The sequence below is a fragment of the Marmota monax genome, unplaced genomic scaffold, assembly GCF_021218885.2.
Source record: "Marmota monax isolate L192 unplaced genomic scaffold, Marmota_monax_Labrador192_F-V1.1 WCK01_AAM20220418_F8-fsc00145, whole genome shotgun sequence".
NCBI classification, from domain to species: domain Eukaryota; kingdom Metazoa; phylum Chordata; class Mammalia; order Rodentia; family Sciuridae; genus Marmota; species Marmota monax.
In genome coordinates, this window is record NW_026695201.1 from 4,220,204 (window position 1) to 4,236,845 (window position 16,642).

At 41.6% G+C, this 16,642-nt stretch overlaps 1 protein-coding gene across 1 annotated transcript; it reads right to left on the reverse strand.

The window, feature by feature from the left end:
- Positions 1 to 9,977: 9,977 nt before the first annotated feature.
- Positions 9,978 to 15,933, reverse strand: LOC124082586 (intelectin-1-like). The gene is made up of 6 exons (XM_046429039.2): positions 15,709 to 15,933; positions 14,506 to 14,753; positions 14,032 to 14,190; positions 13,522 to 13,642; positions 12,478 to 12,581; positions 9,978 to 10,245 (listed from the first exon to the last, which is right to left on the reverse strand). Exons 1-6 carry the CDS (start codon positions 15,824 to 15,826, stop codon positions 10,093 to 10,095), a joined length of 903 nt encoding a protein of 300 aa, XP_046284995.2. The 5' UTR covers positions 15,827 to 15,933; the 3' UTR covers positions 9,978 to 10,092.
- Between the last annotated feature and the right edge of the window lie 709 nt (positions 15,934 to 16,642).

Below are 16,642 nucleotides of genomic sequence, written 5' to 3' on the forward strand. Positions count from 1 at the left end.
ACTCCAGGCTCTGATCCCCAGTACTGAAAAAACTAAATAAATAAAGTAAAAAATGCACAGTGAAAAAAACATTTTTCCACACACATAACCAACAAATGATTAATATCGATTAATACTAATTAATTAATAAAGACTTTCTAGTAATCAGTCAATAAGATGAGAAACATGGCAGAGGTTGTGTCTCAATGCTAGAGCACTTGCTTAACATGTGTGAGGCACTGGGTTCAGTTCTCAGCACCACATATAAAGAAATAAAAATAAAGGTCCATCAACAACTAAAACAATTTTAAAAAACAAAATAAAATGAAAAACAGATAAATAATCTAATAGAAAAAATTTCAGAAGTATGAATGGGAGTTATACAGAAAAAGAAACATATAAACCCAATAAATGTGAAGAAATAGTCAATATCACTAGTAATGGGGAAATGCAAATCAAGAACATTTAATTAGAAAAAATAAAAAATACTGGTAATAACAAGTACTTAGAGAATATGGATCGATTGGATCAGTTATATATTGCAGATGGAAGTGTAAATTGGTACAATTTGTTGGAAACAAATTGATATTATCTTGTAAAGTCAAATATTCATAAAGCTAATGATCTAAAAATTTAACTTCTAACTATATACCTTTATACCCAAAAGAAATTTTAGCATACATTGTTATGGTCTGGATATGAGGTGTTCTCTGAAAACTTATGGTAAGATTATGAGATCTATAATCTAATCAGTGGACTGATCCATTTGATAGGTTAATTGATCCATTTGATAGGTTAATAACTATCATACTCAGTGGTAACTGTATGCAAGTAGAATTTGGCTGAGGAAGTAGGTCACTAGGGGCATGCCTTTGGGGTATATATCTTGACCCCAGGCTCCTTGTGCATTCTCTCTCTCTCTCTCTCTCTCTCTCTCTCTCTCTCTCTCTCTCTCCCCCCCTTCCCCACCTGTCTCTCTTCCCCTCTCTCTCCCTCTCCCTCTCCCTCTCCCTCTCCCTCTCCCAATTGCAAGCTGCTGTGAACTTGACATCTTTCCTCTTCCAGGTCCTCTGTCATGATGCTCTGCATCACTCAGGCTCAGAAGAACAGAGCCAACCAACTATGGATTGAACCTCTGAAACTGTGAATCCAAATCAATTTCTCTTCCTCTAAGATGTTCTTGTCAGATCTCAGTCATAGCAACAAAAAGCTACACCTAGAAACACACACAATGATGCTTATAGAAGTATGGTGCTTAATTTAAAAAGCAAAACCACTAGATTCAAAATGAATGCCCAATAATTGGATAATAGAAAAACAAATCATGATAAATTCATACATGGAATTGCAATAGCAATGAAAGTGAATGGGTGACTTTGCCACAGCATTAGAGGTCATAGGGAAATGTCACAGGGAAAAAGTATGCCCCAGAAAACAACATGCAACATAATAGCAGTTTTATATAATTCAAAAACAAAGAAATTTAAAAATACATTTATTCAATATGTTACATACTTGTGTTGATAAAAGTAACTTAAGCAACAAAACAATAAACACAAATTGGCATTATGGCAACACCTGAGGGGGAAGTGAGGTGGAGTGACGCAAAGGAGCACTGGGGTAGGGGTAGGTGACTGATAACATTAAAGTTCTTGGGTTATGTCACGGGTTGTAAGTATCTATTGCATTATAAGGGAAAGGAAGAGGAGGCAGAGGCAAGAGGACCACAAGTTCAAAGCCGGCCTCAGCAACTTGACAAGGCCCTAAACAACTCAGCAAGACCCAGTCACAAAATTAAATAAATAAATAGGGCTGGGGATGTAGCTGAGTGGTTAAGGACCCCTGGGTTCAATCCCCAATTTCAAGGAGGAAATATTTGTGTTTTGGCTCATGGTTTCAGAGGTTTCAGTTCATGGTCAGTTGGCTTGATCACTTTGGGCCTGCAGCGAGGCAGAACATTATGGCAGGGAATGTGTGGTAGGGCAAAGCTGCTCACATCATTATGGCCTGAAAACAGGCAGAAAGAGATGGAGGGAGGGGAGAGAATGTGACTGGTGCCCCAACATCTCCTTTGCAGGCGTGCTACCGATGTTGTGATTTCCTCCCTATCTCCTAAAAGTTCCATCTCTTCCAATAGTGCCACAGGCTGAGAACCGAGCATTTTATACATGAGCCTTTAGGGAACACTTCCGATTAAAACTACAGCAATTGGCTTGATGGTAGGTTTATAGGCAAGGTAGAAACTAATAGTAGAAAAACAGCACTCCATATGATACAGCAGTGAAACAAGTTCAAACCAGTAACTGTGGGAACTTGGAAGTACATACCATACCTAGTTCACTTGAATCCTAAGGAGAGACATCAGAGAAGCAGAATATTCACTGGGTGTCACCTGTCTTCAACGGCCTTTGGTAATATATTACAAAAGAGATGCCCACAGGGGGAAAAGATGATCTGTTTTGCAAGTAGGAATGAAAGAAGTAACTGAGTCAGTGTCTTTGACAATAAATATATGGAAATTTTTCATTAGTAGATGACCTTCAATAACGACACACAACACACTACACACACACACACACACACACACACGAATCTAGCTGCTGGGGGAACTGGGAAATATTGTTCCTACTCTATATATTAAACTTCTACAATCTGACTTCCGAAATTTTTTCAAACAAAATAGATTTCAAAATTATCTTTTAGATGGAATAATATTTCAGAAATTCAATTTTTGAAGATGCCATGTGGCTTGATTCTCTGCAGAATATTGATTCTAATATTTGATCATTGAGGAATAGATAACCAAAGGGTATATCCAGTAACTGCCACCAAAAAGACATGTAATTACTGGGTTAGACTTCTAGAAGTCCTGAAACCAGGATCTGGTGGGAGGAGTGATTGCAATATAGGTTTGCCATGGGTTGATATTCTGGAATAGAGTACCATTAAGTTCCAAAATACCAGTATTTGAGGGACAATAACATATTTTTAGTGCTTTTGAAAAAATATGAAATCTGAATCTTACTATCTATCCAGAGAGGTGTATTCTGCATTAAAATTTTATATCAAACAAAAATATACTCCTTTTTAAAAATGTTCATCATATCCATCCATTGTTTTAAAACCTCTGATAATATGTTGGTAACTTAGCTTTGAAAAAACAGCACGTGTACTGGAGTTCTGAAAGTTTGTTTTATGGTCACAACATCCTAGTAGCAAACCCAGATTTTAGCTTGCTGTGGTCTATTCCAGCAATTCTCTTTAAAATAAAAAAAAATCTTACATATTAGAATATTCTTTTCTCATGTACATTCATCTGAGCATAATGTGCAATTCATTTCCTTGATACTTTAAAAATAAAAAAATATATATTTTACCTGAGCAAACAGGAAACCAACTTTTCCTAAGAATTATAAAAGACAAATAAATCTTTTAGGGCTGAGGTACAAAAACTCTCCCCAGAAAGTTTGCGAAGCACAAGATCCTTATTTAGCAGAGAGCTTTCAGTTCCAGGAAGTAACCATGAGCTGCCTGTAACTGATAGCTGTCTGGTAAATGGGGACTCTGTGGAAGGAGGCACCAGGGCCTGATCTGGGTTGGTAATGAATTCAACCCATTCATCTACTGACAGACACCCAGACTGGTTCCATAGTTTGGCTATTGTGAATTGTGCTGCTATAAACACGGACATGCATGTATTGCTACAGTATGCTGACTTTAATTCTTCAGGGTAAATACTGAGGAGTGGTACAGCTGGGTCATATAACACGGTTCCATGCCTAGTCTGTTGAGGAACCTCCATATTGACTTAGAGATTTGCATAGTGGTTATACTAATTTACAATCCCACCGAAACTGTAAAAGTGTTCCTTTTTCTCTACGTCCTCTCCAGCATTTATTATTTTTTAAACTATGAGTCACTTCCTTATAGTGAGTAGTTCAGTAGAGCACAGCTAACGCAGTTATGGAGATATTCCTAGAACTACCATTCTGAGAAAATTTCATGTTCCTTAGCTGTTGGAAGGACTCTAGAAAATGAGAATCTGAAGTTGTTGGAATTGGGCATAGCTTTACTCACATTTTTTCACATTTTTATGGCAGTAAAATGCACAAAACAAAATTTACCATCATGACCATTTTTTTAATTTTTTATGTTTTAATTAATTGTACATGACAGTAGAATGTATTTATGCACTTTGATATATCATACATAGATGGGATATAATTTCTCATTTTTCTGAGTATGTGTTGCAGAATCATATTGGTCATGTAGTCACATATATACACACAGTAATAATGTCTGTTTCATTCTACTATCTTTCCTATCCCCACATCCCCTCCTCTCCCCTCACATCACTTCCCTCTGCCTAATCTAAGGTGTCGGTAACACTATTCTTCCCTAGTGTCCCCCCATACCTTATTGTGAATTAACACCCACATGTTAGAGAAGACATTCTGCCTTTGGTTTTGTGGGGTTGGCTTATTTCTCTTAGCATAATATTCTCCAACTCCAACCATTACTGCCAAATCCCATAATTTTACTCTTCTTTAAAGCTAAGTAATATTCCATTGAGTATACATACCACATTTTCCTTATCCATTCATCTATTGAGGGATACCTAGGTTGGTTCCGTAGTCTAGCTATAGTGGATTGAGCTGCTAAAGCATTGATGTGGCTGTATCAGTATAGCATGCTGATTTTAAGTCCTTTGGATATAAACCAAGGAGTGGGATAGCTGGGTCAAATGATGGTTCCATTCCCAATTTTCTGAGGAATCTCCATACTGCTTTCCATAGTGGTTGCACCAATTTGCAGACCCATGAGCAATGTATGAGTGTACATTTTTCACCACATCCTCTCTAACATTTATGGTTGCCTGTATTCTTAGTGACTGCCATTCTGACAGGAGTGAGATGAAATCTTAGAGTTGTTTTGATTTGCATTTCTCTAATTGCTAGAGATGTTGAACACTTTTTCATATATTTGTTGATCAATTGTATCTCTTCTGTGAAGGGTCTGTTCAGTTCCTTAGCCCATTTATTAATTAGGTTATTTGTTTCTTGTTGGTTTTTTTTTTTTTTGGGGGGGGGGGTGTTAAGTTTTTTTAGTTCTTTATATATCATAGAGATGAATGCTTTATCAGAGGTGCATGTGGTAAAGATTTTCTCCCAAACTGTAGGCTCTCTCCTCACTTTATTGTTTCCTTTGCAGAAAAGAAGCTTTTTAATTTGAATCCATCCCATTTATTAATTCTTGATTTTACTTCTTGCGCTTTAGGAGTCTTGTTAAGGAAGTCAGATCCTAGGCCAACGTGGTGAAGATTTGAGTCTATTTTTTCTTCTGTTAGGCATAGGGTCTCCATTCTAGTGCCTAAGTCTTTGATCCACTTTGTGTTGATTTTTGTGCAGGGTGAGAGATAGAGGTTTAATTTCATTTTGCTACACATGGATTTCCAGTTTTGCCAGCACTGCTTGTTGAATAGGCTATCTTCTCTCCAGTGAATGTTTTTGGCACCTTTGTCTAGTATGAGACAACCATAGTTATGTGGGTTTGTCTCTGTGTCCTCTATTCTGTACCATTGGTCTACGTGTCTATTTTGGTGCCCATACCTTGCCATTTTTATTCCCATAGCTCTGTAGTATCGTGTAAGGTCTGGTATTGTGATGCCTCCGGCTTCGCTTTTCTTCTTTTTAAGCATGTAGTTCAGTGGCATGACATTCATACTGCTGCACCACAGTCACTGCCATCCATTCCCTGAGCCCTTTTCACCTTGCCAAGCTGAAACTCTGTACACATCTGTCATGGTTTAAATATTAGGTTTTCCCCCCAAAAGCTCATGTGTGAGACAATGCAAGAAGGTTTAGAGGTAAATGATTGGGTTGGGAGAGCCTTAACCTAGAACTGAGTGGTGACTGGAGGCTGGAGGAGGTAGATCATCAAGGGTGTGCCTTTGAGGAATGAATTTTGTCCTTGCTGAGCAAAGCTCTCTTTCTCTCTCTCTCTCTCTCTCTCTCTCTCTCTCTCTCTCTCTCTCTCTCTCTCTCTCCCCTCTCTCTCTGCTTCTTAGTGGCCATGTTCTGAGTCACTTTCCTCAACCACTTTTTCTGCCATGATGTTCTGCCTCACCTCAGGCCCTGAGGAATAGTCAGCCATCTGTGGACTAAGAACTCTGAAGACATGAGCCCCAAATAAACTTTTCTTCCTCTAAAATTGTTATTGTTTGGTTACAGCAACCAAAAGGCTGACTAAAACACCACTAAATAATAAATCCCCATTCCCCTCTCTCCCAACCCTGGTCAACGATTCTATTTTTGTCTCCACAGATTTAACTATAGGTACCTCAGAAAGTGAAATCATACAGGATTCATCTTTTTCTAAGTGGCTTATTTCACTCAGTTTAATGTTCTTAATATTCATCTATGTTGTATTTTGTCTCAGAATTTTTTTTAATTTTTTTTAATTGTAGATGGACAAATACCTTTTATTTTATTTGTTTATTTTTATGAGGTACCAGGGATCGAACCCAGTGCCTCACACATGCTGGGCAAGCACTCCACCACTGAGCCACAACCCCAGCCCCTGTATCAGAACTTTATTCCTTTTGAAAGATGGATAATTTTTCATTGTATTTATAGACCACATTTTGCTTAAGTGAACATATATGTTGCTTTCATGTTTTAACTGTTCTGAATAATGATGCTCTGAACATGGATGAACAAATGACTCTCAAGAATCTGCTTTTAATTCTGTTGAATATATACATAAGTGGAATTATGAATTGCATGGTATTCTATATTTAATTTTTTTGCTGTTCTTCCCAGGATTGAACCCAGGAGTGCTTAACCAACAAGCCACATCGCCAGATCTTTTTTTTTTTTTTAATTATTAGTTGCTCAAGACAATACAGTGATCTTTATTATTATTATTATTTATTTAGAGACAGGGTCTCACTAAGTTCCTAAATTACTGAGGCTGGCTTTGAACTTGTGAGCCTCCTACCTCAGCCTCTTGAGCTGCTGGGATTACATGTATGTGCCACTGCACCCAGATCTTTAATTTTGTGTGTGTGTGTATGTGTGTGCGTGTGTAGTTCCAGGAATTAAACCCAGACTTTACTACTGAGCTACATCCCCAGCCTTTTGTTTTTTATTTTAGGACAGAGTCTTTTGAGTTGTCCAAACTGGCCTTGAACTTGAGATACTCCTGTCTCTGCCTCCTAGTTACTGAGAATATAGGCTTGTTCCACCATGCTTGGTCTATGTGTAATTTGGGGGGAACCTCCAAACTCTTTTCCACAACACTTTCCCACAACACAAGGATTCCAATGTCTCCACATCCTGGCCAATATTTGTTATTTTCTGCTTTTTTGTTTTGTTTTGTTTGTTTTAATAGTAGCCATCCTAATGGGTATGAAGTGGTGTCTCATTAGAGTTTTGGTGTGTCTTTCCCTGATGATTAGTGATGCTTAGCACCTTTTCAGGAGCTTATTGGCCACTTGTATTTCTTCTTTGGAGAAATGTCTATTTGAGTCTTTTGCCCATTTTTGAATTGAGTTGTTTGAAGTTGTATTGTTGAATTTTAGGAGTTCTCTCTAAATTCTGGATATTGGTCACTTACCAGTCATATGATTTGCAAATATTTTTCCCATTCTATAATTGTTTTTACTCTGTTGATAGTGCTTTTTGGATTGTATATATTTGGTGAGGGGTAGGAAGGATACTAGGGATTGAACCCAGGGACACTTTGCCACTGAGCAATACCCTCAGTCATTTTTATTTTTTATTTTGAGACAGGGTCTCAGTAAGTTGCTGAGACTGGCCTCAAACTTGTGGTCCTCCTGCCTCAGCCTCCCCAGTTGCTGGGATCACAGGTACGTGGCACCACACGCTGCTAGATGGACAGAATTTTTAATTCTCATGAAGGCTAATCTGTCTACTCTTTCATTTGTTGCCTGTGCTATTGGTGTCTGAGAAATCATTGCCAAATTCACTACTATGAAGACTTTGACCTGTTTTGATCTAAGAGTTTTATAGTTCTAGGTCTTAAATTTAGGTTATGGATCCATTTTTGAGCTAGTTTTTGTGTGCAGTGTTAGGTAGGGTCCAGCTTCATTCTTTTGCATGTGGATTTCTAGTTTTTCCCATTGCGTGGACCTGACAAACTTGTTCCAAATCATTTGACCATAATGTGAGGGCTCATTTCTGAGCTCTCTAGTTGATTCCATTAGTCTCTGTGCCTGCCTTTATGCCAGTAGCATACTGTTTTGATCACTGTAGCTTTGTAGAAAATTTTGAAATCAGGATGTGTAGACTTTGTAATTAATTGCCAATAAACTATTTTCCTGGATTCTATGAGCCACTGGAGCAAACTATTAAACCCAAGAAGGATGTCTCCTAGCCAGAGAGGAATAATGGACACTTACAGTAGGGAAGACTAGGAAGGGTTGGTTATACTCATAGTTGCACTCTAGAGGAAAACACAATAAAATGCCTAACATTTAACCAAGGGCTAGTATTGATGTCATCCCATCCCACCTGTACCAATAACACAGTGGGGATGATTGGGTCACTTGGCCCCTTTTGAACAAGGCCCTGAAGATGGGATCCCAGGAGGGTTAGCCACTACCCTAGAAGAGGCATCCTCAGAGGCCTGCCAGCCCCATCCTTTCCTAAGGAGAAACCCACCACCAAGGCTGACAGACACCAGATATGGATATTAGGTGTCTTTTCCTTCTTTATTGCACCCTCAACCTCTCTCCCCCCCAAAAAGACTATTTTCTTCTTTAGGAGTTTCAGGTTGAGGATGCAAATTGAGCAGTCCATATGAGTAAGTTAAGAGGGAGAAGGATAAAATGCCTCTTCCTTGACCTTTATTCCACTGGCTGTTTTAAAGGGTTACCAGAAGGGAGTTGGGGGATGGCATATTCCCCTATTAGTATTTCTAAGCCCTAACATTCCAAGCACAAAAGTGATTGAAGTAGAATTGTTCAGAGCAATAGACAGTGTCACGAGCTGTCCACGGGTTGCATGTGGGTCACCGCACATGGAAACCTAGTGGATAGAAACATCTGGTGTCTGGGAATGACCAGTGGACATTCTCTCTGGTCAATTGCTCAGGGACAGTGTGAATTTCTACTGTGCTCTGCTGTGGCCTACACAGCACCTGAGATGGGTATATCCTGCCAAGATGTCAATCAACCTTCTGACTGCAAGACATTTCACAGAGCAAGACTTCGCCCTTGAAACCTGCCTTTGATGTACCCCCTTAAGTAAACCACCAGAGCCACCTTTTTCTCTGTCTAGTTCCCGAGCCCACGTTGACTAGATCTATCAGGGGCTTCGCTATTGTAAATATATTTCTGACTATTTGTGTTTGTTATTCACTCATTATTTGGGACATTAAGTTTTAGGGTGGCTTACGTTCTCCTGGGCAGGAAGAAGAACCCTCCAATGAGATGCTGGCCATTGACCCTGTTAAGACAGTCTTTTGAAATCTCCTAGAATTCATAAAAACACTTATGGTTTGGATATGAGGTATCCCCTGTGTTAATTCAGGAATATTCAGAAGTGAAATAACTGGATTGTGAGCACTGTAACATAATTAGTCCATCCTAATTTGAATGAACTGACTGGGCAGTAACTGTAAGCAGGTGGAGCATACCTGGAGGAGGTGGGTCACTGGGGGTGTGCCCTAGAAGAGTTCTTCTTGCCTGAGACCCCATCCTACTCTTCTTTCTCTCCCTCCTTCTTGCTTCCTCTCTCCCTCTCTCTCTTTCTTCCCTCTTCCTGGCAGCCATGAGTGGAGTAACTTTCCTCCACCACACCCTTCCTCCATGATATTCGGCCTCATCTTGGGCCCAAAGCAATGGACTTGATCCACCATGGACTGAGTCTCTGAAATCGTGAGCCAAAATAAACTGTTTCTCCTCTAAGTTGTTCTTACCAGATATTTCAGTCACAGTGACACAAAGCCAAGTAACACAAACCCCAATCCCTGAATTAATATGATTTATTCTTCTTTCCTCTGCTACATTCTAGCTACTGGGCAAGTGGTTCTCCATCCTTGGGACCCCATCATTAAGAGAAGAGCTCTGGGTCCCGTAGTCTGAAGTTCTCAACGATAGAAGAGAAGCACAGCTGCCTCTGTTATCTCCCGGCTGCTGCTGTAAGAAACATGAGCTCCATATCCATTCCAGTCAAAAGCAGAGAAGTCTCCACACTGATAGGGTTTACTCTCTGGGAAGTACCCTCCTCCACCGATGCAGTGCTAGGAAACAAGGAGTGGGGGGGTGACAATGAGAGGTCTGCTGATGAGCCCAAAGACCTTAATGGCCAAATCCAGAGGAATCTTTGCTACTCATCAATTCTCCATGGGCAGTGTTGATCTATGTCTCCCATAAAAACTTCTCTACCCCTAGCTTTAGTGACATACCATCTCCTCTTGACTTTCCTTCAACTTTTCTGAACATTCCTTCTTGGATTCCCTGGATGGACTCTTTCTTCATGAATTCCTTAAGTGCTGCTCCCTAGGAGGGGACACATCTCCCTTTCCTTTATAGATTGTTTGATCCTCTTTGGCTACAGTTACTGACAATTCACTGATGGCCCCAAAGCTCTATCTCCAGTCCTTTCTTTTCTTGGGCTGAAGACCTCAAACTCTATCACTGGGACCTCTCTGAAGGCACTTCAAGCTCCCTCCAACCAAAACACAGTTAATTACCTCCAGACATCATTTAATATGGGGATACTTTGTAAAAAATGCATCTTTGGGCAATTTTGACACTGTGTGAACATGATAGTTTATTTACAAACTAAGATGACCATGATGTCACAAGGTAATATAATCTCCTGGGACTTTTGTCATATTTGCAGTCTGTCATTGATCAAAATATTGTTCTGCAGCAGCGTATGACTGCATATCCTTCATTGACCCCAAACCTGTTCATCATCCAGACACCCTGACTTAATAAATGATATTCTCTTACCCAAATGAAAACCATGAGCTTATTCTAGACTTTTTCTCTTTCCATCCTCTGTGTTCAACTGGTCATAAATTTAAAATCTTAGGACTTCATCAGTACCTCCTGCTCATTTATTTCAGGCCTTCTTCTGAACTATGCAACCACCTCAATACTGGTCTCCTGGTCCTTAATCTCACCCCACTAGAATCTGTCACCACTGTGCTACCAGCATGCTTGTCACAAAGACAATCAAGTCAATCTTCCTGTTCAAGTATTTTATTGGCTCTCATCAACTATAAAGTTCAAAATCTTTGTTGTGATATTAAAGTCTCTTCTTAATTCAGTTCCTGTCACTACCCCCACATACATCTCATGAATCAAAACTGCAAAACAGCTTGTTGCCCCCTGAATGCCACATGCCCTCTGAAACACTGATGATTCTGAACACATTATTCATTTCCTAAAGTGCATTGAGAACTCATAAAGTTCTATCTCTCCAGCTCTCAAGACTCAGCACAGAAGTTCCCTTTCCTGCAATCACTTCCTTGACACCTCATCAGAGTTAGGTGTTCTTATAGCCCTAGTATTTGTTGTTGTTGTCATATTGTTTTGTTTTGTCTTATTTTTGTTGCTGAGGGATGAACCAAGGACCTCACAAAAGCTGGGTAAGCACTCAACCACTGAGTTACGCTCCCACCCTCCTGGTTTATATTTCTACTAAGACCTTGGGTTCATCAGATAGTAATTTCACCTTTGTGTGAAAGTCTGCCCTGTTGGATGAGAGCAAGGAATATATGTGTCTCCTGTTCTAGTACAGTGTAGGTGCTCAGGGCAGGTAAGAGCAGGTGTGTGCTGGCACATGTGCACACTATATTACACATGCCTGAAGCCATGGCTTCAAGGTGCCAGGGGAGCCAGATAGTCACAACAGACCTGCTCCTTTAGTGTTTCCATACTGAAAATTCCCCATCATAACCCCAGGGTCCTTCTTGACGATGAAGCTACCTTGTCCTGCTCTGGCAATCAGTCCCCATGGTAACCTCTGGCCAGAGAAAGTACCTGTGGTAGGGAGCTGGGATGGCCTGAGTGAGGTTCTAGCAGAATATGTCCAGGACTTTCCTGGTAAGGTGTCAACACATGGTCCATCCATGCAATCCCTGGACAGGGGTGGGAAGGCCAAGGTTGACTCTGGCAGCTAAAGCTCAGGTGGAGAATAACAACACCTCATGTTTCTCAAGCACTCTCAGCTTCAAGAGGTTTCCATGGGTTGTCCCTGAACATAATCCTCACCCTAAATCCAGGTAACAGAATGTTTTATCCCAAAGGGTGAGCATGCAACTTGATATTGATCCTGAACAGTACAGGATGTCTGTGCCTGGACAGGAGGTCCTGCAGCCCTGGTCCCTCAGAGACTCAGCAAGGAGGAAGGGAAGTCACAGTCCCACATGTATACACATGCTCACACTACACTCAACACACATACGCACCCACATACTCAGCCTCATTCATGAGCGCCTTTGGTCCCCACAAAGACTCACAAATTCAGTGTTACATCCGGTGACCCTCATTCCGGCACACAAGTCATTGGCTGCTCCCTCATTATTAAATACTCTGAACTGGATAAATCCTGCAGTGAATTCCTCTGAAAATGAGATGCAGAAAACAGCACTCAAGGAGGATGCCAGAAATAGCTTCCTTTAGGCTGCCCAGAGAGAGTGGATGCCAGGCTGAGGCTCAAGAGTGGAGGCCAGCACTACTGTGGTCATGACTAGTGCATCCCAGCCCCAAACTTCACCAACCTTTTCCCAACCCCAGAACTCAAGAAGTGGATCTCAGAGGCAACCCCTATTCTACTAGAATTTGTTTAGAGAAATTCAACAATATTGGGGAATCACAAACAAAGGCTTGTTGCAGCAATTAGTTTTTCTTGCCTGCCCCCCTTTCTTTTTTGAGACAGGGTCTCACTAAATTGTCCAGATAGCCTCAGACTTACAATTCTCCTACATACACCAGGATTTTAAATTCTCAAGACCTAAATGTATTTACAACAGCTTTGAATTCTATAGAATAGGCTCAACCTCTACAAAGGTGATGTTACCAAACTTAGATTCACACTAAACAAATATTTATCCCTCACAATAGAAATAAAACTGTCTCACCATTTTGTCTGTTGTTTGTTGTTGTTTTATACACGAACCTGGCCTGGTCTCAATAAGTTGCTGAAGGGTTGATAATGGGGTAGCTAAGAATAGAATCTGGAGCCAATTGGTCATAAATTTAAAATCTTTGGAATTCATCAGTACCTCTTGCTCATTTATTTTAGGCCTTCCCAGCCCACATGCTGCCTCTCCTGCCTGTGCACTGTGATCTCAGGTAGGTTCCTGAACCTCTCAGTGCTTCAGGTTTCTGGTCAATAAAGTGGAGTTCATAATAGTCCTCAAAGGTAGTTGTGCAAATTAAATGTGACAAGACATGTAACACTTATAGAAGAGAACAAGGCTGTCGTGATAAATAACTTCTCCCTGTCATAACTGAATTTATCATCTTTGCTATGAAGAGTTCAAGGAGCATTAAGAACTCACGCTGGCCATAGGGTGAGTAATACGCTGCAGTTTTCTGAGCATCGCCAAAATCGTAGACCACAGGTATCGCCGGACCATTGTCAGTCCAACACTTTCCTATTCCATATTTCACTGGGTATTTCTATAAGGAACAAAAAAAAATCATTGAATAAGGACAATAGTTTTGGTTTGGGTAGATTACTGTCATTCATAAAGAGGAAGCAGTGTTTTCTCAGTAGCTGAGATTATTTCAAAACCAGTCAAAATATGAATCTTTCCTTTTTGCTGTATTTCTCCAATAGCCCCAGCCACGTGGTGCACTTTCTCTCTCTCTTCCTGCCCCAAATATCCTCTCCCCTGGGTTTTTATCTTCTCTGGCTCAGAATTTCTGAGGAAAGTGGGTCAGAAGCCATCAGCAAATTAGGATTAGGGGACATGAAAGGGCCATGGAAAGGTGCTTCTTGCCCAACCTCACACACCTGCCTCTCTCTACAGCCAGGACAGCCAGTCCCAGCCCGCAGCCCTATGTACCTGGTAGAGGCCAAACAGATTATGTTCCAGATGCTGGAAGAAGCCAGTTCTGGTGCGGTACCTCAGCAGAGAGCTGTTCTGCCAGTTCTGCATGGGGCTCTTGTTGGGCACATGCCAGATGCCCAGGTCTGCAGCCTGGATGTCGAAGTAGCCAGGGTTCTGGAAAGCAACCAACACTGAGACTGACCAGCCCAGGTCCCACAGGGGAAATAGACACACATGGGCTCCCTCAGCTGAGCTGACAGCTCTGGGCTCCAGGGGGACAGATGGCCAGCCGTGCTCACACACACCCACCTCCAGCAGGTCATGCCCCCACCACCGCCCCGCTGCCTAATGGCCTTATGGGAGGAAGCTGGGATTCAAGGCATGTGACTATTTCTCTCTTCTGCTCCAGCCCCATGTCCGCAACCCCCCTCCCAACCCACCTCCTGCCCAGCCACACTCAGGTCCTCACCCTTTCCCAGTGGCACCCACCTTGTAGTCGTCACTGGTGGCCGCCTCTGCAGACCCGAAGGTGTTGTAATTGGCCCAGTTGCCGTCCCCCTCTGGGTAGTCTGCTCTGTTGCCCTGCTGGCTGGACCACCGATCGCCCACCGTGCACTTCCCAGCCATGTTGTTCTCGTGTACACTGGCCACCAGGGTCCAGCCACCACCCACAGAGGTCATGTCACAGAAGGTCTGGTAGACGGCACCATTCTTGGCCCGGAGGAAATACAGGCCATCTGTGGAGAGAACCAGCCCAGAGCCTCCCTGTCTGGAAGCTCATGCCATCTCAGTGCCATGACCAGGACAGCTCTGGGAACTAGAAACATGGCCTAAGGGCTCCTCTCCTGAGTCCTGTCACTATGCATCCCCAAGTTCAGAAGACCACATCTCTCTGATTGAGGCAGAACATAAAATTATCCAATCTCTCAGCAATGTTCTTCACAGAGTTAAGCACAGAATATTTACATGACCCAGCAATTACGCTTCTAGGATATACTAAAAGAATTAAAAACAGAAACTCAAACAGAAAGTTGTACACATAACATTTATTGTAGCATTAGTCACAAGACTCAAAAGATAGAAACAACCCAAATATTCAACAGATGAATGGACAAATAAAACATTGAGTGTATATGTAGATCTACACACACACACATCATACACAATATATAGCATGCATACATTGACATATATATCTATACACAATGAATAAAAAGGAATGAATTATTTATGCTTAGCAAAAACATTATGCTTTGTGAAATAAGCCAGATGCAAAAGTGTAGCTACCTCATGATTCTACTTATACGAGGTAACTAGAATAGGCAAACTTATAGGACAGAAAGTAGAACAGAAGTTAATAGGGCCTTAGGGAAGGTAGAATGCAGATTTATTTCTTAATAATTATGGAGTTTTTGTTTGGGGTAATGAAATTTTTCTTGAGATGGATAGTGTTGATGGGTATAGTGATACAAGGCTATGATACCAGCAACTGGGGAGTCTGAGGAAGAAGGATCACAAATTGGCCAGCCTCAGCAACTTAGAGAGACCTTGTCTCAAAAAAAAGGAGGGCAGGCCTTGGGATGTAGCTCAGCAGGTCCAATCCCCAGTACTTAAAAAAAAAAAATTTAAATAAACTAAAAAAAAAAAAAAAACTTCACAAAGGACAAAATTCTGACAGGGCTTGTTACTTACCATTTGCACCAAAGTATTTCTCTTTGATTTCTTTCCAGGCAGAGATGCATACAGTGAAGACCAGGTCCATTTCATGGGAACAGTACTGACCACACCTAGAGAATATGCAGAGTTTCATTCTCTTTGCTGCTCTGACACAAAACCCAGCCTTCCCTTACCACTAATCCCAAACTCACTCCACCTCTGTGGCAGAGCCTCGCTGCCTGGGTTGAAAGACCCTGAGCTATCCAGCATCATCCATCAGCCCATCTGAGCCAGCATCCAGCACAGGTTTACCTCCCTCCCTCCACACGACCTCATGCTGGGCCACGCCCTGCCCTGGGCACCGGGCATTTAAAGAAATTCAACATCCCCAGGAACTTACCTCTAGAGGGAGTTGCCAAAACCAACAGAAAATGTTATTAAAAGGAATGAAGGATAAACTCAGGAGAACAAGAGAAAGGCTCTGAGATGAGAATAGAGAAGTCTGAAGGGAGCCGGGGGTAGTCTGGGGTAGGATGACTTAGTGACAGAGGCTTTCTAGTTCTGGTGACACTACAGTGTACTCTGAGAGAATAGACATGATTCATCAGTTGGAAGAAAGAAAAGAGAATTCAAGGCAGGAGAAAAACATGTGCAAAGACCTGGAGAAAAGAATGAAACAAAGCCCGGCTTGAGGAGGAAATACAGGTAGCTTAAGGTGGTTGAGGCAGAGGGTGAGGTGACAGAGCTGAGACTCTAGCCAGGAGACCAGCAGGGGCACAGAATGAAGAACCTTGTACACGAGTGTCAACTCTGCAAATCAGTCTAAAAGTCTGGAGGGGTGGAAGCATCACAGGCTTTCAAGTCAGAGGGATTCAGGCCTAAGTAGCTGAGGCTTCCAGGGCAGAGTCCTTGGGTTCTATTTGCCACACCTGAGCCTCAGTTTCCTTCTGCCTAAGATGAAGCTAATAAC

What these genes read in the sequence shown, in the direction of transcription:
- LOC124082586 (XM_046429039.2), bottom strand. Translation starts at nt 15,826, where the DNA reads ATGAAACTCTGCATATTCTCTAGGTGTGGTCAGTACTGTTCCCATGAA. An exon ending in ATCTGTTTGGCCTCTACCAG is followed by an intron (nt 13,643 to 14,031) that starts GTACATAGGGCT and finishes TGTTCCTTATAG; the next exon opens with AAATACCCAGTGAAATATGG. An exon ending in TTACTCACCCTATGGCCAGC is followed by an intron (nt 12,582 to 13,521) that starts GTGAGTTCTTAA and finishes TCTCATTTTCAG; the next exon opens with AGGAATTCACTGCAGGATTT.